Below are 25,038 nucleotides of genomic sequence, written 5' to 3' on the forward strand. Positions count from 1 at the left end.
AAGAAAAGTGGCTTTCCGACGTGGTCAATGGACTTCAAACCCACAGGTGAAAAGTCCAGGACTCCCACAGGGCTCACCCTTATCGCCCATACTGTTCATCAATGTCTACACTGCTATTATTGCAATGCTGAGCAGTGTTGGGCCAGGGAGAATACTAACATTTGCAGATGATATCTTGCCTACAGGCAAGGACGGGATTGGCAGAAAATGACACATGAATTACGGCAAGAGGTTGAGAAAATCATGAAGTGGTGTGCTGAATCGATCGCAGTGATCAATCCTCAGAAGGCTGCAGCACTGTGGTGCTCTTTAAACAATGGAATAGTAAAGACAGATGTCCCAGAGCGGACGGTAAATGGACAGAATATTCAAAGAAGTCAGAAGATGCGGTATCTGGGAGTGGTTTTCGATCGCTGTCTATCCTTCAAAGATTACATAGATGGTGTTGTGGAAAGGGCAAAGAAGGGCTTGAATGCAGGGAAGGTCATGGAGGCTTCAGGAATGGAACAAAGGCTACTGCTGCTTATGTATCAGCAACTGGTCTTGGCACAATAAGCAGGCATTACTTGAACATGTTAACGAGTACTTGTCCTGTGAAAGCGATCAGGAACACAGTGACAGTGACTCGGACACTGAGAACAACCTAGATCTAGACAGGTCTGCTGAATCTGCAGCCACTGCCTCTTCAGGACAACACCCCCCTGTTACACCAACAGCTTCTGACACAGGTAAATTCATTTTTACAGTACAAATCTTCTGGCATTACACCACCTGTTCACAAGAACACGAAGAGGCTGCCTCCAAACACACTGGCCTACAAGGATGTAGAGGGAACAGTGTTATTTATCACAAACTATGCTGAGACGCATGCCATTTTGCTAACTGGCAGCACCCCAAAACATAGGAACAGCAACCTCAGACTTCTACTAATGAACTGAACCAAGGAGATGGTGTATGATAAGTATGTCGCCTCACCAGCACCTGATCCGCGGGTTGCAAGCCTTACTCAGTTTCGGGACATCTGGAAGAAAATTGTGCCGCTCATCAGCACCATGCGGCCTGCTACAGATCTTTGCTGGACTTGTCAAGAAGGAACTGCTCAGGTTGCAAGGTCCAGAAACCTGTCAGAGGAGCTGAAGTTTTACGCCCTGAGATCCATGGAACAGCACTTGACAGATGTCACAGCCGAGCGCTCTTATCTTAACAGCATTGTGGTCTAAAGAAGTGCTTCACGGAGAAAAAAGGACCCTGGGCAAAAACCAAGCATGTTCGCATGACATGACCATGCACTACAGCTTTTACTTTGCACAGCAGGTGCATTTTTCTTCAGACCCCCTCCAGCCAGGACCCATTTATTTCAAGACACCACGGAAATGCGGCCTATTCGGAATTTGATGCGAGGCAGTTCAGCAGCAGGTCAACTACCTGACTGACGAACTTGTGTGTGTTGGAAAAGGGGCAAATTGTGTCATCTCCCTCCTCCATCATTTTTTTGAGTTCTACGGTTTGGGGGAGAAGCACCTCCATCTGTATGCAAACAACTGCTCAGGCCAAAATAAAAACTCGGCTTGTGTTAACTGGTTGTCATTACTCTATTATCATTTTGTTTTTGTTTTTTGGTATTATTGGCCATGCGAAGTTCAGCCCCGATGGCTGTTTTGGGCTTGTAAAGCGCCTGTATAGCAGAACGAAAGCCAACAGCTTCAGTGCGTTGCTTAAGTTGTGCAGGAATCGACAGAACCAGACCGAACAATGTGAACGTCATTTCATACAAATGGGACTCATTTCTGGACAAGCACTTAAAAAAAGTAAAGAACACCAAGTCTTTCCAGCATATGACAAACAGCGACACATCTGGTACCATGGCACTCAAACCTCTCACCAGCTCTGGGCCAGTGTTGCAGCACCTTTTGAAACGTGACACCGAGATTGACTCCCCCCTATCTTACTTACAGCCAAGGGGACTTGACAGAAAAAGACAGGACTATCTGTTCAAGGGGGGGTGTAAAGCTGGGGCGACCATCCCCGACCCACCGCGTCCACAGGTGGCGGATAAAGGAACGGCCTACATTATATAGGGTAGCTGCAGACCAATTGGTGACAGTCTTGGACCAACTGGCGACAGTCTTGGAGAGCGAGGTGGGACAGGGTGGTGGCAACCCTGTCTCTATAAAATACCTCATGTGCTCAGTAATCAGACTGTCAGGCGAGAGGGAGGCGCCGAAACCTGCCCCCACTGCCTTGTGGGTTAGTCCTTTTGGACAAAGGCTAGCGGAGTAAACCGTACAAAAATCCAGCAGAAGGCAAGGGAAAACCACAGCTGTATTCTTTCCCTAGAAACATTATGGATCATAACATTTCAATAAATAAAGACTTTAAAGATAACGACGTAAAGGGGAACTCTGAAAGAACTGCCTCGTCCGGTAGGGTCAGTCATGCACAGCAAGTGACACCAGATCGTCATCAAGATACTGCTCACAAAAGGAAAAATCAAACAAGAAACATAGCAACCTGGAATGTGAGAACAATGCTAGAGAAAGGAAAACTGGACAACATCAAGAAAGAAATGAAGAGAATGAATGTTAAACATCATGGGTTTATGTGAAGTACGATGGACAGGAGCGGGCAGAATATTGTCCGACAGCTATAACATCATTTACTCAGGAGGCGACAAACATGAAAGAGGAGTAGCGGTCATCATGGACATGCCAACATCGAAGACACTTAAGGGGTACCTGACAATATCAGACAGAGTTATGCTGGTGAGACTGAAAGGATCACCCTTCGATACAACCATCATCCAAGCGTATGCGCCAACCTCAGAAAGCACAGAAGAAGAAATAGAGAAGTTTTATGATGAAATAAACCAAGCAAAGACACATTGTAAATCACAAGATATTGTCATATAGTCATGGGAGATTTTAATGCAAAAGTGGGAGCAACAAGACATGAAGACATAGTGGGTCCATATGGACTGGGAACCAGAAATGAAAGAGGAGAAAAACTGATAGAATGGGCCATCCTGAATGACATGATTATTGGAAACACTTTCTCACTTCATTCAAACTTAAAAATACCCAATAGTAACCAATTAAAGTATGTAGGGCAGTGGTATTATGTTTCTGGGTTGTTTTCTGAGCAAAATCTCTTGAAATTAATTGGTAGCTCCAACTTAAAACGCGATTTTCTCAAAAGTTGATCTGCTCAGGTGGTTGTTGTTAAATGCCCATATCTTAGCTTCTAATAGTCCTTTTTTAATTCTGTAAAGACCACGTTGTTCAGAAATGGCTGTAGTCTCAGAATGTCAATTTATCTCAAAATGTTAAAAGGTTAACTTGAGACTGAAAATCCCTGGTTGCCTCACTTATGTGTAAATATATATATATATCTCATCTCTATTACAGAGAAATGAGGGAGAGCACACTGCAATGCAGGTGATGTCTGAGCACCGGATATTGGGCCAACAACTGCCCGAATCCCGATGGGTGTCTTGATGGTAGACAGGAGGGTCACAGACACGGTGACGAGAAGTGTCCAAAGACAATTAGTGTTTTTGGGGACTGTCTTAATACAAACCATGAGCACAGATGAGTGCCCTGACATTTAAGATTACTTTCTAACAGAGCCAACGTACTACACACCGTTCTACAATACTATGGTGAAATGAGAACGCTTTTTGCCCCCCCCCCCCTTTATTAATTTTCAGTTTTTTTACGCACCCCACCACCCTTTAATTCCAAGCCCCCCGTTTACTATTTTCCAGCTTGCCACGACCGACTATTATGTAAAACATTATATCTGGAATCTAGACAACCAGCTCTAGGTTTTGTCGCATAGCTCTGAAGCCGCCTGAATTGATCGATAACCTACTTTATCACGATGCTCGACCGCTTACTAGATCTAGTACTAGTATCAGGCCTACTCTCAGCGTGGCCCGCTCAGCACTGGCTATGGTATTTCCGCGAGCTGGCTAAACTACACAGTTAAAAAAGAATGACATATATAGGTCAACAGATAGCTATGGGTTTGAGCCTAGGTCCCCAGAAACCCAGGCCGATTAGCCCAGAAAAGTAGGTCACTTGCCTGGGCCGACACTCGTGTGCATGTACTAATTAACAGCTACACGGCTGTGCATCTGGGCGTGTGCGGGGCGGATTTCGAAAGTGTCTTGTTAAGTTCCCACATTGAGGAGCATTTTTTTCAACGGATTTTCGAGTCAACGCATCTTCCTGCTGTGGTAAATGATAATGGAAGTTCTGTTCTTTCCCAAAATAGTTATATAAGCTACAGGAAGAATTGCCATATATACTTAGATCTGCCTAGCCCAGATGAACTAGACAGAGAGTTAGATTCTAGACAATCTAGCATCATGAACTCAACAGGTGGAGATATAATCTATTCATTGTCAATTGTCATGCTTTTGCCTTTTCCATTTGGCGATATTCAGCAAGCCTTCCAAGTGGTGGAAATTACACAGTGCACTAGTACTTTGTTTATAAACTTCTTTATGTCGAAGAAGGGAAATTGTAGGCTATTCACAGCACACAAGTCACCTTGTGGGCTTGGGACGCTTGTATGAGGGCGTTTCATGATGTGTAGGTCTAATCTGCCCTCTGACTCTCTCTACAAAATGTTTGTATTTCTTAGAATCTTGAACTAGATCTTGTGTGCTTTTATAAAATAGGAAGAAGTAGAGGAATTTTCTTGTTTCCTTTTTTTTTTTTGGGGGGGGGGGGGGGGGGGCATTTGATTGATTGTCTCTGAATGCCTGATCAATAATTTTTAATTTACACACACACACATCATACATAATGTATATGATTTTGTGTTCGCAGCAACATTATGCAGGCTACACTCAAATCACCACAAGACTACAAATGCAGCAGGCCTATCTAGTCTAGGACTGAACTGTCTCTTAATCTATCACTCCCAATCTTTTCAGCATCCCCGCTCACTGTCTGTTGTGAATTGTGATTTACTACTGTTCTGACTCACGACCTACTTCTATTGATCTGTTTCTGCATGATGGTAGGCTACATATATAGGTTTCTTTTTTTTTCTTCTTGAGGTGGCGTTTTTCTCTACCTCATACACATAGTCAACAGAAGTCCTTGAGCGGGGACAAGAAAACAAGCACTATGGGGAAAAAATGTTCAGAGGGCGGATGTCGAACAGGCTATGACAGTACCAAGAAAGTGCTTGGGGCAGAGAATATTCCGGTCTACAGTTCCCAAGAGGGTCATGACCACAAAAAGGAATGGTTGCGAGCTCTGCCAAATATTCTTTCCATAGATGAGATCACTACTAATATGGGCGTGTGTTTTCCGGTTCCAGTAGATCCACCTTCCATGTTCCCAAATGTGCCCAAATCCATCGTGCCATCAAATTTGAAGCCTCGTACAACAAACAGCCCGGGCTGTTGACCTACTTTTTCGTTTGGCAGGCCTGTGTAATTGGGAGGCCTACGTTTGAGCCCAATGACAGACGTACCAGACCGCTGGTCCCAAAACTGGTAGACAAGCAGTAAGTTTGGTCTTTAACCCCTTCACTGCTACGACGACGTAGTACCTACGTCTCCCTGAACGCGCCTCTGTGTGCTACAGCGACGTGACTACTACGTCCTGCATTATCCCTGTTTTGTTTCGTTCCCTGCTAAAGTCTAATTTGCTTTTATAATATTTAGAGTAGGTTCCCTTGAAAGCTCATTTATTCTACGAGTTAGAAATCCACTGTTCGTGGGAAAATTTCTGCTACTGGCCTAGTTCTAGCGGGAAATAGAAGCGTCCTTTCCGAGTTTTCGTCTGCTCTAGTACGCACCGTATCGAACGCTCAGCTCAGCTAACGAAGATGGCTAACCGTCCGCGGAGAATGCTAACTACACTACAAGCTGTCCAAGAGGTCTACCGCGATCTAGATAGCGGAGATGAAGATTTGGATGATGATGCCAGTCCTAACTGGAACGGACATGATTCTGATGATGTTGATTCCAGTTCTGATCATGATCAAGAACAAGAGGAAGAACAAGCCGATGAGCGCGAAGGTAAACATTCAATAATATGATTCTAGACTAGATCTAGATCTAGATGTTTATTTTTCCTGACTGTTCTGTTTTGCTCTCACACCTCTTTCCCTTATTTTTTTTTGTTTGGGGGGGGGGGGGGGGGGGGGAACACTGCAGATGATTTTGCCTTCTTATATTATTGTTGTTTGTTTAGATTATGATGTCATTTTTTGTAAGTGACCGTACCGCTACCCTGGCCTCAAGTCTAAAATCCAGAGCTGAGTTTATTGAACAATTTGTTCTTATCTTTATAAATTATGCATCTTGTTAGCACTGATAACACTAGCTATGGCCTATCAGTTTTTTTCTAGAAATCTAGATCTTAGATCTGCCTGGTTACTACTAACCAAGAAGGAAAGTGGTAGATGTTCAGTGGAAAAAAAAGCCATTTATTCTTCTTACAGATGACCGATTGCGAGGAATATTTGTAAAAAAAAGGGTCTTTCTCATTTCTGAGAGATCAAGATCTAGATCTAGATTCTAGCCTGGTCTGAATGATTCATGCTCACTTAGGAAATAAACAAACAATGATAGTAATAACAATGAAATACAGTAAATAATTGTAAGATGATTTATTTTCACCCAGAAACAAGGTTTGAGGATGTCCCCGGTCCTTCTACATCTGCAAGTAGAGGCAGAGGTCGAGGCAGAGGAAGAGGTAGCGGCAGAGGAAGAGGCAGAGGTGCAGGGGGCACAAGGAGAACCACCACAAACACCCGAGAGTGGACCAGAGATGTTGGGAACTTTCGCCCAGTGATTGCAGACTTTACTGCTGCCCCTGGCATAAAAGTTGATGTGAGTAACTTTACCCCCTCCCAGTTCTTCTCCTTGTTTGTGGACGATGATCTACTCCGCTCTTTGGTCATTGAGACCAAACGTTATGCCGAGCAGTACTTGGCTGCGACACCCTTGAAACAGCACTCTAGGGCTAATCAGTGGCACAATACTGACGTGACAGAGATGAAATGTTTCATCGGTGTGTTTTTATTGATGGGTATGATCAAAAAGCCTGAAATAAATTCATACTGGTGTACTGACCCTCTCTTTACAACCCCTGTCTTCAATGCTGCCTTGTCTAGAGATAGGTTCCTGCTGTTGCTGAAATTTCTCCATTTCAGTGACAACACTAATATGCCCAATGTTCAAGACAGGAATAGGGACAGGTTGTACAAGATCAGACCTGTTCTGAACCATCTCTTCGAAAGATTCCAACATGTTTACGTTCCAGACCAGAACGTTGCCATTGATGAGTCCCTTATGCTGTGGAAAGGTCGGCTTTTGTTCAAACAATATATACCGCTGAAAAGGGCTCGGTTTGGAATTAAGTCATTTCTTTTGTGTGACGGCAGTGGTTACACATACCGTTTTCGCATCTATGCAGGAAAGGACGAGAGTACTGAGGCCATTGATGAAATGCTGCCAGACGAGTGTGCCACCTTTGGCAGACCTGCCAAAGAGGTTGTCTACCTCATGCTCCCTCTGCTGAACAAGGGGTATAAACTCTTTGTGGACAACTGGTACACTTCTGTGGACCTATTTTCCTTTCTCCACAGCCAACAAACATCAGCTTGTGGCACAATGAGAAAAAACAGGACCGCTCCTCTGCTCAGAGCGCTTCATGTTGAGAAGGGAGCTACTGAAAGCTGTGCCAATGGCCACCTTCTTGCTCAAAAGTACCACGACAAGAGGGAGGTATACATGTTGACCACATGCCACGAGCCTCAAGGGACCACAGAGAAGCCACCCTCTGTGTTGTCATACAACGTAAACATGGGCTCCGTAGACCGCCATGATCAACTTCTCCAGCCATATGAGGCCACGCGAAAAATACTCAAGTGGTACAAGAAGTTGTTCGTGCGCATGGTTCAAGTGGCAATGCTCAATGCCCACATCCTGTATGAAAAAGCAGGGAATAAGTCAACTTTCCTTGATTTCCAGAAAGATGTTGTTTCTGACTGGATCTTTGGGGATGATGGTGCCCCTAGTGTCACCGATGATCATGCGGTCCGACTGTATGACAGGCACTTCATTGAAGTTCTTCCCCCAACTGAAAAAAAAGTTCATCCCCAAAAGAGGTGCCGTGTCTGCACAAAGAAGAGTTTGCGAAAAGACACTAGGTATTACTGCCTAGACTGCCCGAGTAAGCCAGGCCTCTGTCTGAGTGGGTGCTTCAAGAAGTACCACACAGAGAGGTTTTACTGGCGGAACTAGGAGTGAAGTCCAGTTTCGCTAGTGATTGTAAATAGTTGTGTACATATCTCTGTGCTTTATTTTTTCTGTGGAATTGTGTGTGCATATAAGTGTAGTGTGTTATTATTTCTGTATGGATTACCCTACAAGTTGAATACCAGTTCCAGTCTTCCCTACTAGAGCAAGGTAAGAAAACATTTTTTCCCCTATCTTATGCAATCTTCTACTCCTCTCAAAATCTTTTTCCTTCCAATAATCCCCCTGTACATAGTCTACTTGGAAAGACCATTCATTTCTCTACAAGAAAATATATACTTTGTTATACTTTTCACTTCATTCAAGAGCACCAAAGACCAATAAGGGAAGTCACCTATGGTTTCATGCGGTACCTGGAAATTTTTCCAGCATATGGGAAGTCAAAGTGGACAGCAGTGAAGGGGTTAAAGACAATATTGATCCAAATGTCATTTTTGACAGGGTAAATGAAAGTTATAATCCTATATGGTAGATTCAGCCTTTTGATTCTAAAACAAAGTTCTGTCTCAAAAATGTGTTTTACACTGGAAAGAAATATGTCATGAAGGGCCAAGATGTTAAGGAGACCATCATAGACCTCTTACAGGGTAATAATTATAACAAAGGACATATATAAATTGGGGGAGAAAAATCCTGTCAAGAGGCCAAAAAACAATCATGGAGGAAATTATTTGAGTTATAAGAAAACAATGGACCAAATTCACCCTGAACTACAGTTTTATATTTTATTTAGACATTAGATGTGCCAACATTCAACATCTTACATTCTATAAATCAGGCAAACCAATACTGAGTCCTCCAACATTGCGTATATACTAGTACCGTACAACATTAATCAACACTGAATCTTCTACATAGAACGCGTAACACAGACCAACACAGATTCTCCAACATGTACACACATCACAGACCAATGTTGATTGTGGGTGCTCCTTCTTTGTTTCTGTTCTCCCCCTCGCTGACCTTTTCTTGCTCCCCGCCCTCACTCACGTTCCTTCCACCAAACAGAGCCTTGAACAGGTCATCTCTGAAACAACAAAAAACATTACAACGACTTAAGTTTTTAAAATATTTTTTATAGTACAGGGTTTTACGGCGCGTGTAACTGCATAAGGTCATATGAGCGCCAAGGGGTGAGTGTCAACAGGGAAGTCTTTACAGGGAATCAGACTTACTCTGCTCACCTCTCTAGCTTCAACAGCACAAGGTCTGCTTCGACTGTCAAGGTACCCTGGAAATAGCAGGTCACAAGAGTGTGACAAACATACAAAAAAAGTAGAGGAAAAATGACAACAGTAAGGATTAGGAAAGAAAAAGCAGCAGTTCCCTGTTGTAGATCCGGCACAGTTATGAGCGTGACATGAATCAGCCCATTTACAATTCTACTGTGTTTGAACGAGAAATGTCCCCCCTTTGGGAATGGCCTAAAGACACTACAGTCAGTGGCACTGCCCCGGAGGGAGACTTAAGTTTGGTGCACATCTCTGAAACGACATGAAACATTGCAATAACTCAACTCTTTCCGGACGTATCATCGATATATCGGCGCGAGTCCACACCCCTTGCGGATGTAATCAGCGATATACCGCCTGTGATGGGGTGCCTCAGTTTTGTTTCGTTTTAACATGATCCATTATTTACAAGTACTTTTTCTTGTTATTGAAAACTTGGAAAGGGTTTACGAAACGAAAACATCTAGTTTCACTTTGCCAAAGTGTTGGTCTGGCGAAAAACGAGTGAATTCGTTCTTGCGGTCTTGCATCAACAAAACGATCTAACCGGACTCAGTATAAATACCATAACTCAAACAAAAATTCGATATTGCATTCAAATAAAAAGCGGCACGTTCAGAAATTTATGGAGTCTGTTCTCGGCCTGTATATGATGAGATAGCAATGCTGATTCCCTTTGACATGTTCAGTGTGTGTAATTTTTTCCGTAAAAATGTATTTTTCATACCACCATCGCCATTTCTAACCCTTGTAATGCATATTTTTGTTCAAAATTAATCTTGTTTCATGTTGGAATGTATTCCTTATACAATTTCCTTCAATTTGATATATCGTATGTTACGTTTTGAGTGATGGTTATGCTTATGAAGCTATTTTGTACATCATCTGTGTAGCCAAACCGAGTGACAAGTTAATTACGTCTTGACCCCACAACAACTACGTTCGGAAAGAGTTAAGTATGGTGCACAGTGACAATTACCTTCGAAGGGGGATCAACAAACTATACATTATCTTGAGCCACTAAACAAACAAAATCTTAGGAAAAATCTAATGTCGAGTCTACTATAAAATGTTCTAGCATTGAATCATATTTTATTTTTCATTGAAGATGAAAAATTATAGGAAAGCATCGATCTCATACCTTTTAAAAATAATTTACCTCGGTTGAGGATGTACCATCTTCCCTGCTGGTACATACGAGGGACGTCCAGAAAGTAAGTACAGTTTACTCATCTCTCTGAACTGGGTTAGAATATTCCCGATTTTTTTTGCCAGCGCATTGACATTCCGGACATGTTACAATGACGAAGGAGATGACTTTTTTACTCATTTTGTGACGGGGATGAAACCTGGTGGCACCACTCCATTCCCGAGTCAAAGAAGCAGTCGGTGCAGTGGAAGCATATGGATTCACCCCAGCCAAAAAAGTTCAAGCAGGCCGCGTCAGGGAAAAAAGTCATGTGTACAGAGTTTTGGGACAGGCAAGGAGTTCTTTTAGTAGAATTTTTGGGAAATGGGATGACAAATAACTCTGACGTGTACTGCAACACACTTAAAAGACAAATGCCTCAACAGTTCGGGTGACTACGTGGAGAAGTAGTCATATATATGAGGTATTCAAAAATAAATCGTTTTGGATTGGGAAAATTATTTCTTTATAATTATATTAAAACGTTACTTTCTGGACGTCCCTGGTATATTTTGTATTCCATTATCTTAGGACAAAATCATTTTCAAACATGTTAAACAGACAGTTAAAACCATAAACAACTTTCAATACAACGGAGCAAATTGTAAGCCCTGTCTGAACAGAATAACACTTCTTGTTCAACAGCATTAAACTGGTGGGGACTTTTTTGAACCACGTGAAACCAGGCTACTTTTTACGTTCTATACACTGAGCACAGAGTTCAGTGTAGGAAGGTGTAAATCACGTAGACCTTAGTGTTTGGCAGTGTAAATTTAGGACACTACAAAGTGGTGTAAATCTAGCTGTTTATGCAAAGGAGCTCAGCTGCACAGATCCTGAAGGCTCGGGGTTTGAAGGGTTTAAGAAACACATCACAAGCATATCTTCAACAAAAATTGCAGAAAAAAGGCACTCACTTTTGTTCATCTGACCAGGAGGACTTATCATAGGGAGTCATGAAATTTTTTAGTTTTTCCCTGATGTTGTATCTGCAAAAAAAAACATAACATAAAAATCAACTCCTGCTCAACAATGAGAGAACTACAACAACAACACGACAAGTGTCTCAACTCCACTGACACACTCTATGCACCTTTTTTCCCCAAGCACATACAATTTTCAGAGTGTAGCTAGCAACTAATACGTCTAAGAACAAGTTAGAAGAAGAGTATAGGAAATTCCTTTTAACCTACAACAGTACCAGAAATGTAATATTTTGCCTTAAGACACCGTGTTCACTTTCATTTCACAGCGAGAGAGATAGAGAGAGGATGCGATGAATTGATATGATGTCTTTTATGCATATTTTGTGCAGAAGAAGGTGGAGACAGCACACTGTTAATGTTTTACCAAAGGAGGATCAGTAAAATACTTGTTTAATGTTGAGGTGCTTTATAGGCTTCAGCAGGTTTCTGTAATTCCTAGTGCATTTAACATTTGAGAGAATACCTTTTCTCCTGTCCTTTAATTGCTTTGAAGTACAGCTGAACCTGTCCAAGACAACCATCTACTGTCAGGGAGAAAAGTGGTAATCTCTGACAGACAGTCCTCTTGGACAATGCCATTATAATTGTTAAAAAGCACAAAGGGAGAAGTGGGAAGTAGTGGTATGTAAAGGTGATTGTCTGAGAGTAGAGTCTCTGACAGGTGGTTGCTACAGCAAGTTTGACTGTATTTTGTTCTTCTTCATTGAACATACAGTGATGCCAGACATTCTTCCAAATACAGCAAAGAGATTAACCGATACACCACAGATGTCAGTAATTGAAGTCTTAAACTGCTGACTCTATTTGTGCTGAGGACAACAAACCCCACTATGGACATCGGGTTTGTTCACAAGTTCTTTTGTTTTTTTTATTGAGTAAAAAGAAGCTCATCCATGAAGTAACTCATTTAGAGCAGATCAATGCATTTTAACAAAAATGGCAGAGGGTAAGAAAAGAAGTATGAGCTATCAGAAGTGCCTTTCAACCATCTAAGAACATGGGGTGAGGATATGAAAACATTTCCATGCAAGGAAACTGACCACGTTCTGACGAACCCTCACCTGATTTTTCTGCCTTTACTGGCACGCGTATCCACTTTCCTTTTTTCTTTATTTCGTAATCTTTGAATTTCCAACCATTGTCTGAAAAACAAAACATACGGCTTAAAATAGTTCATGTTTTATTAATTTCAAATTAAAGAGGATGTTTTATCTAACTGGTTCAAGTGCCAGGTCGGGAACAGACATTGGAAATCACGGCTCTCAACTTATTTCTATATTTGATAATCCTCTGAAATGTTCCAGCATCTTTTTTCCAGTTGCCCCTAGAACTGAGATGGTATAAAAATATTGCTCTTACTCTTCCTCCATCTATCTGAATTAAAAAGATTACAAAATATTTTGAATGACAAACAATGGTCTCATGATTACTTCAGAAATCATAATTCTGCTATATAGGACCTAAATACAAATTGGGAATTGACTCAAATACTTTGGCACAAAAGCCAATCTCTGTACTCACTGGGATGTTCCCTTCATCAAAACAAGATAACCCTAGCTTATAAACAAGGTGTTGCACAGTGGTGACCATTAATGACGTGTTGAGTTTCAGTACTGGAGTTACATGGCATAATATGTGGAGTTGATAAATCACTGTAAGTATTCATGTATGAATGTGCGCCATTATAGACCAAACTTCCTACTGGGATCAATGAAAAGTAGGAGGATTTTTTTTTACTTGTTGGCTGTAACTGGGTCCATTTCCTCATTCTGCTTCATTTCGATAAGGTCTCTCAAGCAGACGTGGTAGAAGTCGTTGTCATCGATAATCTCTGGGTTTAAAGTTACATCTTGCTTGCTCCTCTGTTTTATCTGAAATATACAAAATGAGCAGAAATATGAGTGATGGAGGAACAGAGAAACCAAAAGCCACACAAATGTTTTGTCAGCATCATTCCATAACTGCCAAGATCTTTTATTGAAGTTTTAAGAAAATTAAAGAAAAATAAAAAACCAAGAATGGACCCACCCCCCAAAAAAACAACAAAAAACAAAACAAACAACCCCCCCAAAAAACAACAACAACAACAACCAACTAAAAAAAAACCCCAACCAACTTTATAGCAAGTTGCCTCTAAAATCAGATTTAGTTTTCAAATATTTGAGAACTTTATGTATTTTGTAGGATCTTTCCCGAGGCAATTTACAGACTTCCTCAAATTCCCAGGGCATGGCAGTCACCCTGCTTAACTCTTTATCTCCGAGGGGGGTAAACCGACTATGCCGGGGCCCTTTTTTGGTACTAAATCTAAAAATGACAAAAACGTCACTAAAGAGGTATTAAATCGAAACAAGCGAACCTATTACGATAATACTACATCTAATGAATGAACTTCTGGTAAAAGAGACACGTTTTCGGCAATTGCCGAAGAGTAATTTGATGTCGAAGTCGTCGTAAAGGAATGTGCCCGAGCCGCTCACCAGTTCCGACGGCGAGCCGCTGATAAAGAGTTAATGTCTTTATTAGGATAGTTGCCTTATCTAGAACCCCCAAGAAATGAGTTTGGGCAACTGTGGAATGATGTTGATGATTTGTAAATGATCCATGCAAGACAGTATAAGCAGTTCTCTCACTATGCTATAAAACTTAAAAAGAATGTGTAATAAAAGTCATTCTGTTATCACACATCGTTAAAGCAAAATAACTCTAAAAACCCTAATCAGGTACTAGGTACCCATATAGTTTCTAACGGACATGTCCTCTTTAAATCAAACCTCAAGAAACACTAGACTGTATAACAAATTGGCACACAACTGACAACACCACAGCATGACTTAACCCGATGGACCTGAGCATGAGTCGAGTCCAATGAGAGGACCATTAGCATTTTGTGCACCTGATGCACGACTCAGTGTATGGGGATGAATATCTAGCACTCAATCAAAATAAACTCAGGTATCAGAGGAACCAATTGGTATAGAAAAAAAATCCTGAACGTGTCAGATTATCTGAAAAAGCATGTGCAGGGACTCAAAATTTACAGATCACACTGTGTAAATAACATCTTGTACTTTTATCAAAACTGTTTAATATAGTTGGCCCTAAGTTGGACAAAATGCATACAATTAAAAAAAGTTTGATATCGAGAGTTACACAGTTCTATAAGTTAGGGGAGGGTGTGTGGCGGCAATGCTCACAGGGTTATACTACAAAACCTTTTTCTATTCTAGACATTTTCACAAAAAAGCTCCAGGAACAACAACAAAGAGGAAAACATGCTACCTCTACTTCCACTTCGTCATCATCCTCAATGGTCACATCATCTTCTGCTTTGTCTATCTGGGCTGTGTCTGGACATCCCAATATCCTGAATGCTGTTCTTTGCTGATGAATTCGCCGGATTAGTCTCTCTCTGTTCACTAAAACCTGTGAGAAAAATAAAAGCCAGAACATTACTACCACAACATATTTCTTAAAACAATCAAATAAAAACAACCCCAAAAACATTGCTGTAAGTATGAGTGCACCATTTCAAACCAAATTTCCCAATGGGATCAGTAAAAGTAGTAGCAAACCATTATCTTTAAGAAATTTAAATGACAATCCTGACATTTTGATTAATTCTACAGACAGCAATCATAACCATGGGTCTCAACTCAGAATTTTTAAAAAGGAGGCACTTTTAAGGAGGAACTTTTATGTATGATCGCGACAGAAGACTATTTTCGCCAGACACCCATCATTATTCAGAGCTTCCAGCAGCGGATGTCATTTTTCGAGGATTTTTGGGTCCAGGGCAGAGCCCTGACAGGGGGTCGAAGGCGTCCCCCTTACGTTTGAGATTTTTTGGTTTCAGGGCATCCTAAGTATGTCATTTCTGTCTATTCAAGCCTAAATTTAACAAGAAAATAAGTGAGAAAAAAACATACCTTGCATACATAATTTTCTGCTTGTGTTAATCCATATAAATCCAAAGCCATGCTTTCTCACTTGACAGCTTATATTCAATTTAAATGCACAACAATACTTAGATCTGGTAAAAAAAATCAAACTCTTCAGAGTTTTCTTTTCTTGGCAGGCCCAAGATCTATTGAACCACAATCGTCATTTCTTCCTCTTTTTTACAGTGCTGGTGCTTTTCTTGTGCTTTTGAAAGTGAAAGTAAAAAGACACTCTACACTTTAAAATAAAAGAGCACTTCAGGTATGGGTAGGCTATTGTTGATTATTAGTAATTACGGACATATTTATTTCACATTTCTGAAAATAATTTTTTGTACGAATTTTCACGGAAATTTTTCCATTTGCGGAAATCCGCAAAATTGCGAAAGACTGGAAGCACTGAATTATACTGTTTAACCCTAGAATTCTGAAACAAAAAACATCAATTTATTAAAGCAAAGTTATTTCATACCAATTTGAGCGTTTAGAAGATAATTTGAAGCAAAAGAGTCACTTAGGTCTACCAAATATTATTTATCATTATGTACAGAAAGTGGTGGCGCATTACTGGGAGCAGGGTGACTGCCAACCCGGCTTCTCAGTTTTCCAGGGGGTGGGTTACATAGCAATGACAGAGCGGAAACACAAAAACACGTAGGTACATTATATCCACTCAACAACATGTGTTGACACAAGTATTTCAGTCTGTTCTTACTTATTTATATTTTCCTCTCATCATATTAGCCTGTATATAAACTATATAATATAAAAAAATAAATCTTGTTTTGAACCCGAGAAAAGGCATAGAACCAAAATATCGACTGTCGTGAACCAGTCTGGGTGTCATGATTCACATAATAAACGTGAAATACAAAATTATTGCTCAAATTCAAAGAAGAGTCATAACTTAAATAGCTCAAGTAAACCTATTCTGTGTGGGAGGTGTAAGAACTGTGGGAGGGCAAGATGTAGCGAATTTGAAAATCTGCGAATCTTAAACGGAAAGCTTAAATTTAAATATAGAGATATAATTTATTGTCACCCATCCAATGTAACGCGAACACTTAAGTTCAATAACACGCTTACAAAGTATGATGGATCCCGATTCCCCACAAGGCCTGCACCAACGCGCACTTTACTTTGCAGAGAGCTGTAGATCTAGTAGTAATCAAAATTCTAAATATAAAATTTTTTCTTACAAGTCCAAGTTCAGTTTTTTGTCCTCCGGTGCTGCCTTCAACCCCTGTGTGTATTTTTTTTAAAAATAAAAAAATCTTCCCCATTCCGGAGGCCTGTACTTCGCAGCGCCCAGAACGCGCGCAGGTTCACTGACCGGCTACCATGGTGAGCCTGACAAGACTTTTGTATACTTTCTTTTCTCCCCCCCCCCCCCCCCACAAGTGAGAGCACAGAGACGAATATTTATTTATTTTCATGGCGACACCACATTTGTAATGCACAACCTGCATGTTACAAATGTTGCGTTTTATGACTATTACCGACAAATTTCTGGGCGGTAACAAAAGCAGATCTTGATTTTCCCGATTCAGCCTCGGTGTCAAACATACACTTTCGCTTGCCGCCATAGCTGCCTGTTCGCGTGAAACGTACTCTCGGAGCCGAAAAAGCCGAATGAACATCAAAACCGCGACCAGCAAAAATGGACTTAAAGACCTCATCGAATTTGGTTTTCAAATATTCGAGAACTTTTATGTATTTTCCTGGGTCTTTCGCATGGCAATTTACAGATTTCCTCAAATTCCCCGCTCTCAGCGATTTAAAAAAAATTCCTGGGGCCTGACAGTCACCCTGTGGGAGGTGCCCTACCAGCAGCGGAGTTTAGCTGAGGAAATGGCGGTAGCGGAAATCCGCTAAATAGCGGAATATTGAGACCCATGATAACCTATAGCTAAAGCTAAAAGGCTTTAATGATTCTGCGATTTTTTTAAAATGTAAAAAAGTCCTTGAAGGGTTGATTGAATGATAGTCATTGTTTTATGCTCCATACAATACAATCTAGACCATTCTGAAGGTAGACTGTTTTGACCCTGCAAATCAAGGCCAACCCAGGCCAAGCTGGATACAAGATCTCAGCAGATGGAGATCTTGATAAAATTACTTCTCCTCTAGGATATCTATCAATTTTTTCTTCAGTGTGCAATGATGAAAAGAGTTACCTTTACACCACAGATGCTGGTAATCTTGAGAGTAGAAATGGGTGAGAAAAAAAAAGAAAGGCAGACAAAAGTAATAGTAACAGTTACCTGTTCAATCTGTTTGAGAACAGACATCTCAAATGCCGCAAAATTCTTGGCCCTGACCTTCCCGTGGGTCAAACGGGTCTTCTCATCCCACTTGGACAAAGTGTCATTTCTGCAAAATTGGAATAAAATAGGCGGCAATTTGAAGGAAAGAAACACTATCATTTAAACTCCCAAGGAATTTCATTGAAGGCCATCTGTGAGATTGAAAGAAAAAAAAAAACAACCTGAAATTTATTGGAAGGCAAAAATTCCAGTTATAAAACTTTTCAATTACTTTTCCCTATGTTACAGAATACAGATCAAATTTGGGCTAAACAGAAATTCCCTTCACAGACAATGTATTTCTTATCACAGCCATAATAACATCACCCAAAGTGGACTGGGGTGTATACATATGTTCTGCTGCCACTCCGACAGCACTAGCAACTCCTCTGATTGGTAGATCAGAGATAGCATAAAACTTCTTACGGCTGTAAACCAGACCCGGTTCACGTTCAATTTAATCAGTGGTGACTTCAACAGGAACACAAAAATCAAGACTACAGGCATCTCAAGCAACATAACGAACCAATAGCACTCACCTAGCCTCAGTTACAACAATGTACTATCTCACAGCACTCGTAGCTGTGGAAGCCTCTATGATGCTTGGGCAGTACCACCACTCACAGACGCACCATTGGCTCAGTTACAACAACTTACTATCCAACAACACAGGCTCGATTACACCAACAATATGCTAACATCCCCAACTCAGTAACCTTTATGATGCTAAGACAGTACTACAACCCACAGTGACATCACTGGATCAGTCACAACAATGTATTATCTTCCACTGGCCATTCGCTCACATCAACATCATTGGCTCAACTGAGCTGAGACATTACTATACCCACAGTGACATCACTAGCTCAGTCACTACCAAGCACTATCTCTCATCACTAGCTCAGTTACAACAACGTATTATCTTCCATCACTAGCTCAGTTACAACAATGTATGATCTTCCGTCACTAGCTCAATTTCAACAATGTATTATCTCCCATCACTAGCTCAGTTACAACAACGCATTATCTTCCATCACTAGCTCAATTTCAACAATGTATTATCTCCCACCACTAGCTCAGTTACAACAACGCATTATCTTCCATCACTAGCTCAGTTACAACAATATACGATCTACGATCTTCCATCACTAGCTCAATTTCAACAATGTATTATCTCCCATCACTAGCTCAGTTACAACAACATATGATCTTCCATCACTAGCTCAATTTCAACAATGTATTATCTCCCATCACTAGCTCAGTTAGAACAACGCATTATCTTCCATCACTAGCTCAGTTACAACAACATATGATCTTCCATCACTAGCTCAATTTCAACAATGTATTATCTCCCATCACTAGCTCAGTTACAACAACATATGATCTTCCATCACTAGCTCAATTTCAACAATGTATTACCTCCCATCACTAGCTCAGTTACAGAAATGTACAATCTCCCATCACATCACCAGTTCAGTCACAAACAAAGTAGGCCTACTATCTCCCACCACTAGCTCAGTCTCAACAATGTACTATCTCCCTATACCTGTAGGTCTGGAAGCCTTTATGGTGCTTGGACAAAACTTCCTCCACCTCCTCTGCGTCCAATTTCCGTTTCTGCCGCTGCTTCTTCTGGCTTCCTTCCTGTGGGACGACCACGTCATTGCCAGAAGCTTCTTCCTCAGACTCATCCCCACCGTCACCGCTTTCCTCACTCATGTCATCGTCAAGCGGAGTTTCCTTGTCGAGAGCTTCTGGGCCGATACTTTTCCCTCCCACGGTGTCTTTGTCCTCGTCCTCCTCTCCCTCAGATTCGCTTGTGATCTCCTCATCCGAGTCTCCACTACCACCAGCACCTTTTCTGTGATTAACACAATGTGGTTTTTTTTATAGTTTAAGTAACAAGAGTTTTATAAAAAAAGAAGCTTCATGCATGGCAAATGCAATAGCAGGTGCAGAACACACACCAAGACTACACTCCAAAACAAGACATAATGTCTAAGACAGAAACTAGAGACAGGGACTGACCACAGATATTTCTTTTGTTTTTTACATAGTTATTAATAAAGGATACAAGTTATTTGGAGCAAGGGAAAAAAGAAAGAAAGAAAAACAGAAACAAAAGAAACTGCCCTCTAACCACTTAGATTTTTCACTCAGGGCAAAAACAGTTAAACCTGTGTACAACAGTCATGAATAGTGTTATTCCCATCCGTGGGCAGCCATCGGGAAGGGCAACAAGCACGTCTAGTCTAGCTACAAAACTATTTACAAAAACCAAATAAACAAGATAAGTTTTTTTAAAAACCTGAAAAACATCCCAAGTACAAAAGCAGACCATAAACAGAAAATACACTCTACATACACAAAAAGACCACAAATAAACAACAAAATTTTGTTAAAAAGTTGGAACTTACTCTTTAGACTGGTCCTGACTTGAAAGCCCTTTCTGAACCTCAATCAAAGCGGCAACAAGTTTCCGAACAGAACTGTGAGCTGTGAAGAGAAGCAAACATCACATGAGCTCAACATCTCTTCTCTGCATGTCAGATATATATATTGTGAACAAAAGAAAACACACATCAACTCAATATTTCTGCTCTTGTAAAGGAACCCACCCTACCCCGAAAAAAAAAACCCAACAGCCCAAAACAAATGAACTCAATATTTACGCTCAGTATCCACATTAAAGAAAGCCAAGTTGCAGACTCAGGCCAGTACTACCTGCACCATTTCGGAAAAAAAAGAGTCTGAACCGATAAAACACATTTCTTGTAAATGTACTGTCACCCTATAACTCTGGGTGACTTAAAGGAAGCAGTGAGAATATCAATGGCATCGATAAACTTTCACATTTGCATGCAATGTACAACTTTACCTGAATGTTTTTTAGTGTACTCTCCAAAGTATATATAACACCCCCCCCCCCCCTCAAAGAAAAAAAATTCCACAAAAACAGCAGCTATCTTACCATTGCTTGCTTCTTTATGAAAGTCATCATTAGCGGCAAAGTCAGCCCATGTGTCTGGCTGAGGCAACTGGTTACACAAGGACAAGACTTTCTGTAGGGATATCCTGCTTTTGATCAACTGATCCCAAATGCCTGAAACAATGAGAGCATGTTGGACACATTGTTATTCCATACTTGTCATCTATTTATAAACATACATATATCAATGGTTTGCTCTAACCATGTAACTGGAAAATAGACCAACTCTTTACCATTTGCTCTTAAAGCACTGCCAGTGTTAATAGTATTAAATTACTGTGAGTTAACTTTGGTGTTTTCTCTCAACTTTTAAATGAGATGGGGTTTTTTGTTGTTACAGAGCACAAAAACGAATGATTGTAAAATGACCCAAAGCCCCCGTTGACACAATGTTAGTCATTTAGGAGGCAGGTTTAACCCTTCTTGTCTAGGCCAGTCCAGGCTGAGTGGGTCACAACATCCCAGCAAACAGAGATATGTAATAAAATAACGTTCTGGTATGAGAATCAAATTCATGTCTTCGACAAGCGTAGAGCCTCACCGCTATACCACCAATACCACAAAAGAGCACAAGATATCTGGCAGTGCTAGTTGAAGAAACACACTCAAAAAGTTTCAAACAGAGTAAAGCAAAGCCAAATGAAGTAATGCTGTAGTTTACAATGAATAAAGCCACTCTTCGCTACAGACAGGTCTGGGTAATGGTTTACTTCAGCCCCCTCAATCTTTTTATGTTAAAATCATCTTTCCGTCATGGCTACATTCTTGGTTGACCCCGGATGTGTGTAGTAGGTCAAGTAAGTCCAAAAAACAAAAGGGATGAAGCAGATCTTTACAAAGATCTCAATACTAATAAATCTGAAAAGAAATAGAAACAGCACACTCTGGCATCCAATGACTCCACATGAGCTTGAATAAAAAGAATAAAGCGAAAGTCCAAACAAGGAAGCTACGCAGAGAAATAAAAAACAAACAAACAACAGAAAGAGAAAGACGACTTACTCAACTGCTGATGAGCACCTTTTCCCTTCTCTCTATCGTCAGACTTTTGCAAAATCGTGGCATCTTCTGGAAACACAATCATATAGAGGTATTTATTTGTGACAAGAGTTGAAATGTTTGGCGGGAAAAAAAAGGGGGATAAACAAACCTAAATAACGACTCAAATTGCAGCCGAATAAATTGGCCATGACACGGAATGCAACATACGGCTGATTGTGTTGACTCCTGGAGGGTTAAAAGCGGGACCTCTGAATTTAACACCAGAGTCAAATGGGTGGAGAGCCATAAAAACTCCCCAAAACAACGTAAGTTCAGAACATCCCTTCACTTATACATTTTAACATATTATTAATTACAAAGAAACATGTTTACCCCCTTTTTTTCTCATCATATAGAGCCCAAACTAGTTAGTGTAGTCAACCACTCATCATCACCGCCACTGGGGTAACAGAAGACTAGAGGCAAAATAACATCTTGACCCGACAGCCATCTGCCATTATGATAAAAACACTTTATAATAAAAAACCCAGCACTTTATCTCAGCTTTACAAAGATCAAACATGAAAACAATTTATGGCCATAAAATATTAAGAAAGCCTACACTGAAGAACATATAGAAATAATCCCAACAACCTCATGGTATTACAACAGTTACGGAGGACTGCATAATTAGTCAAAGTAACATTATAGGGCCTTCTCACATTCTTAAATTCATCGAGTTCATTCAAAACACTCACCTTCTTTCTCGTTTTCATCCATGTCATCGCTCACATTTCCAGCTTCACCGCCATCACCATTACTTTCCTCCTCCTCCTCTGAATCGCGGCTGCCAGCGGACATTTCATCATCAGATGTGTCTCCGTTTCTCGAGTCCTCTCTGATAAGAACAAGCATATCTCTCATTCACATCTCTCCATGAATCATTCATAAAGATAATAATAATGGGAATTCATATACTGCCTAATCTCTAAAAGGCTCTGAGCTCTGTACAAAGCAGAACTATCACTCAACTGACCAATCAAAAGACAGAAAATGAACCATGTGAGACCAACAACACACATACACAATTCCCAGACTCACACACACACATATAGATACAAAATCTACCGGCAGAGGAAAGCATTGAACAAATGTGTCTTTAGACATTTTCAAAACTCCCTGTCTGATGATACAAAACACATTTCTTTTGGAAGGGAATCCCAAGTTTTAGGGGCACAGGAAGCTCTTACATTCATCTGAATAGACCTTACAGAGCCATTTATCTATGTAAGTCTTTTTCTTTTGTTAGAAAAAGGACGGGAGAATAAAAAAAAGTTACAAAAGTAAGGAAACATTAAAAAGGCAGTGAAAGGCACAAAATTACTTCCAAAAAAAAAAGTATCCAGAGAACATGGTGGGCAGTCGGAAAAAAATCCTCTTGAAAACAGAAACATAATCTAAAACACAAAAAAAAACCCAACCCTGATTTACGTATTCACAGCCAGTCATTTAGTAATATCAGATACATATACTAAATTTGAGAAATCAAAATGTAAAATGCAAGTCTATACTCCCCCTCCCCCAAAAAAACAACAACAACCCAACGCTTTAGTCTCCCAATATTTCTTTTGATCAAATCCGAGAGATTACAATTTTCATACATATCTAGCTTTGTATCAAAAGACTTTTGTTAAATTCGGAGAACAGGAGATAAAGCAATTTATCAAATCTGAAATCATCAAAGAAATAGCTCATACTCAAAATCAGAATCGCCCTGTGCTGCCGTGTCCAGACCTTCTTCTTCATCTGAAATGGAGTAAAAAAAAAAAGTTCAGGACAATCAGTTCTTTTTAACTCTTGAAGCCCCTAGTTTTTTTCACTGTTTCCCATAGTTTTTTATACAGTCACCTAAACTATGTCTCACTATAACCCGAAAAGCGTGCATCCAACTTCTAAATAGCGGAAACAAAGACTTGGTCATTATTAAAAAACTTGGTTCGGCAATAGTTCCGAAAAACAAGCAAAAACTAGCACTGAATTAAAAGAAACAGTTGTCACAAGTACTGAGCGCTCCCAGCGTCCCGTGGGGAACAATGTTATTACCGCCAGACGTTCGATGGGGTTCAAAGAGTTAAAACTGACAAAGGCCAGAATGTCTTACTTCTGACCTGAGTTGAGGGCATCTGAACAGTGTGTAAATTATGAAAAAGTGCTGAGTACCAAACTTGAAACTTGCCAGATTCTGATTTAGCAAAATGGCATAAGGGACAAAACATGGACCACAATTTGCAATCTCTCTTTCCAGATTCTCAAACTTGATATCTCATTTGTCATTTCGAGGAGTGGAATGTTTGCTTAATAAACATTTCTTTTTTAAGAATAAATCGTCAGACTGAATGAAAGTTCCACTTATTGAACAAATAACATCTTTTAAAATAAATATGAAGTCACCTACAAATAAATGAGCAGTAAAGCACTTTTTGTTCTCTCAATTTGATAATGTAAATCACTCGGCATGAAATGAAAAAGTGTTCACCTTGTGAGATCATACTGACAAAAGAGAATTATAGAAACAGGCAATCTCCTTTTTTCTGTCCAAATTTTAAAGTGCATGCAAAAAAACCCAAACCCTTCCATAACAGACAATAAATCTAATTACCAGTACCATCAGAATAAAGATCTTTGCGAGAAGCCTTCTGTCCGTTGTACTTTGGATCATCTTCGATGATGGCTGCTTTTCTCCTCAAGGCACTTGGACCTACAGCTTCTGTCTCATCAGCTGCATCCACTAGAGATGCTTTAAATCCTGTAAAAAAAAAACAACCCATAAGATTATGTATGGCATGTAGGGTGATGTAATTGTTCCTTACGATGGTAAAATAAAATGTGGACAGACTTTGCAGCTGATACAGACCCTAATCCCATAACCCTTGAGTCTTGAACTAAATTAATTATCCCACTTCCTTCAGGGCTTCACAAATGTAAATCCGTGTTTTCCTCCTTTAAAGAATTTTAATTTGCACCAAGTTTCAGGTCTAGTTTATTTAAAGGCTATTTCACACCATGAACAGCAAACAACAGTAAAAAAAACCAGAAAAGAAACACAAAGGCAATAAAATCCTCAGGA

The 25,038-nt window shown here is 40.3% G+C and overlaps 2 protein-coding genes across 2 annotated transcripts in view; one reads left to right on the top strand and one right to left on the bottom strand.

The window, feature by feature from the left end:
* The first annotated feature begins 5,847 nt into the window (after window positions 1-5,847).
* LOC101846312 (piggyBac transposable element-derived protein 4) lies at window positions 5,848-8,272 on the top strand. Its single transcript, XM_005108978.1, has 2 exons — window positions 5,848-6,040; window positions 6,648-8,272. Exons 1-2 carry the CDS (start codon window positions 5,848-5,850, stop codon window positions 8,270-8,272), a joined length of 1,818 nt encoding a protein of 605 aa, XP_005109035.1.
* A 724-nt stretch (window positions 8,273-8,996) lies between these two features.
* The window catches only part of LOC101863777 (protein AATF), a 20,151-nt gene continuing 4,109 nt past the window's right edge, over window positions 8,997-25,038 (bottom strand). Inside the window, exons 2-14 of the mRNA XM_005108969.3 lie at window positions 24,577-24,717; window positions 23,669-23,717; window positions 22,670-22,809; window positions 21,933-21,998; window positions 20,913-21,044; window positions 20,359-20,437; window positions 19,488-19,802; window positions 17,900-18,008; window positions 14,977-15,120; window positions 13,432-13,565; window positions 12,756-12,836; window positions 11,626-11,697; window positions 8,997-9,314 (exon numbers count right to left, since the gene is read on the bottom strand). Coding sequence (XP_005109026.1) covers window positions 9,191-9,314; window positions 11,626-11,697; window positions 12,756-12,836; window positions 13,432-13,565; window positions 14,977-15,120; window positions 17,900-18,008; window positions 19,488-19,802; window positions 20,359-20,437; window positions 20,913-21,044; window positions 21,933-21,998; window positions 22,670-22,809; window positions 23,669-23,717; window positions 24,577-24,717 — 1,586 coding nt within the window. The 3' untranslated portion in view covers window positions 8,997-9,190. The remainder of the gene's footprint in view (window positions 9,315-11,625; window positions 11,698-12,755; window positions 12,837-13,431; window positions 13,566-14,976; window positions 15,121-17,899; window positions 18,009-19,487; window positions 19,803-20,358; window positions 20,438-20,912; window positions 21,045-21,932; window positions 21,999-22,669; window positions 22,810-23,668; window positions 23,718-24,576; window positions 24,718-25,038) is intronic.

This window comes from Aplysia californica, unplaced genomic scaffold (genome assembly GCF_000002075.1).
Source record: "Aplysia californica isolate F4 #8 unplaced genomic scaffold, AplCal3.0 scaffold00739, whole genome shotgun sequence".
In the NCBI taxonomy this organism is placed as follows: domain Eukaryota; kingdom Metazoa; phylum Mollusca; class Gastropoda; order Aplysiida; family Aplysiidae; genus Aplysia; species Aplysia californica.

Bases quoted from the DNA above. Each gene is read 5' to 3' on its own strand.
- LOC101846312 (XM_005108978.1), top strand. From the start codon at position 5,848: ATGGCTAACCGTCCGCGGAGAATGCTAACTACACTACAAGCTGTCCAA. The intron at 6,041-6,647 runs GTAAACATTCAA...ATTTTCACCCAG, and splicing joins ACAAGCCGATGAGCGCGAAG to AAACAAGGTTTGAGGATGTC.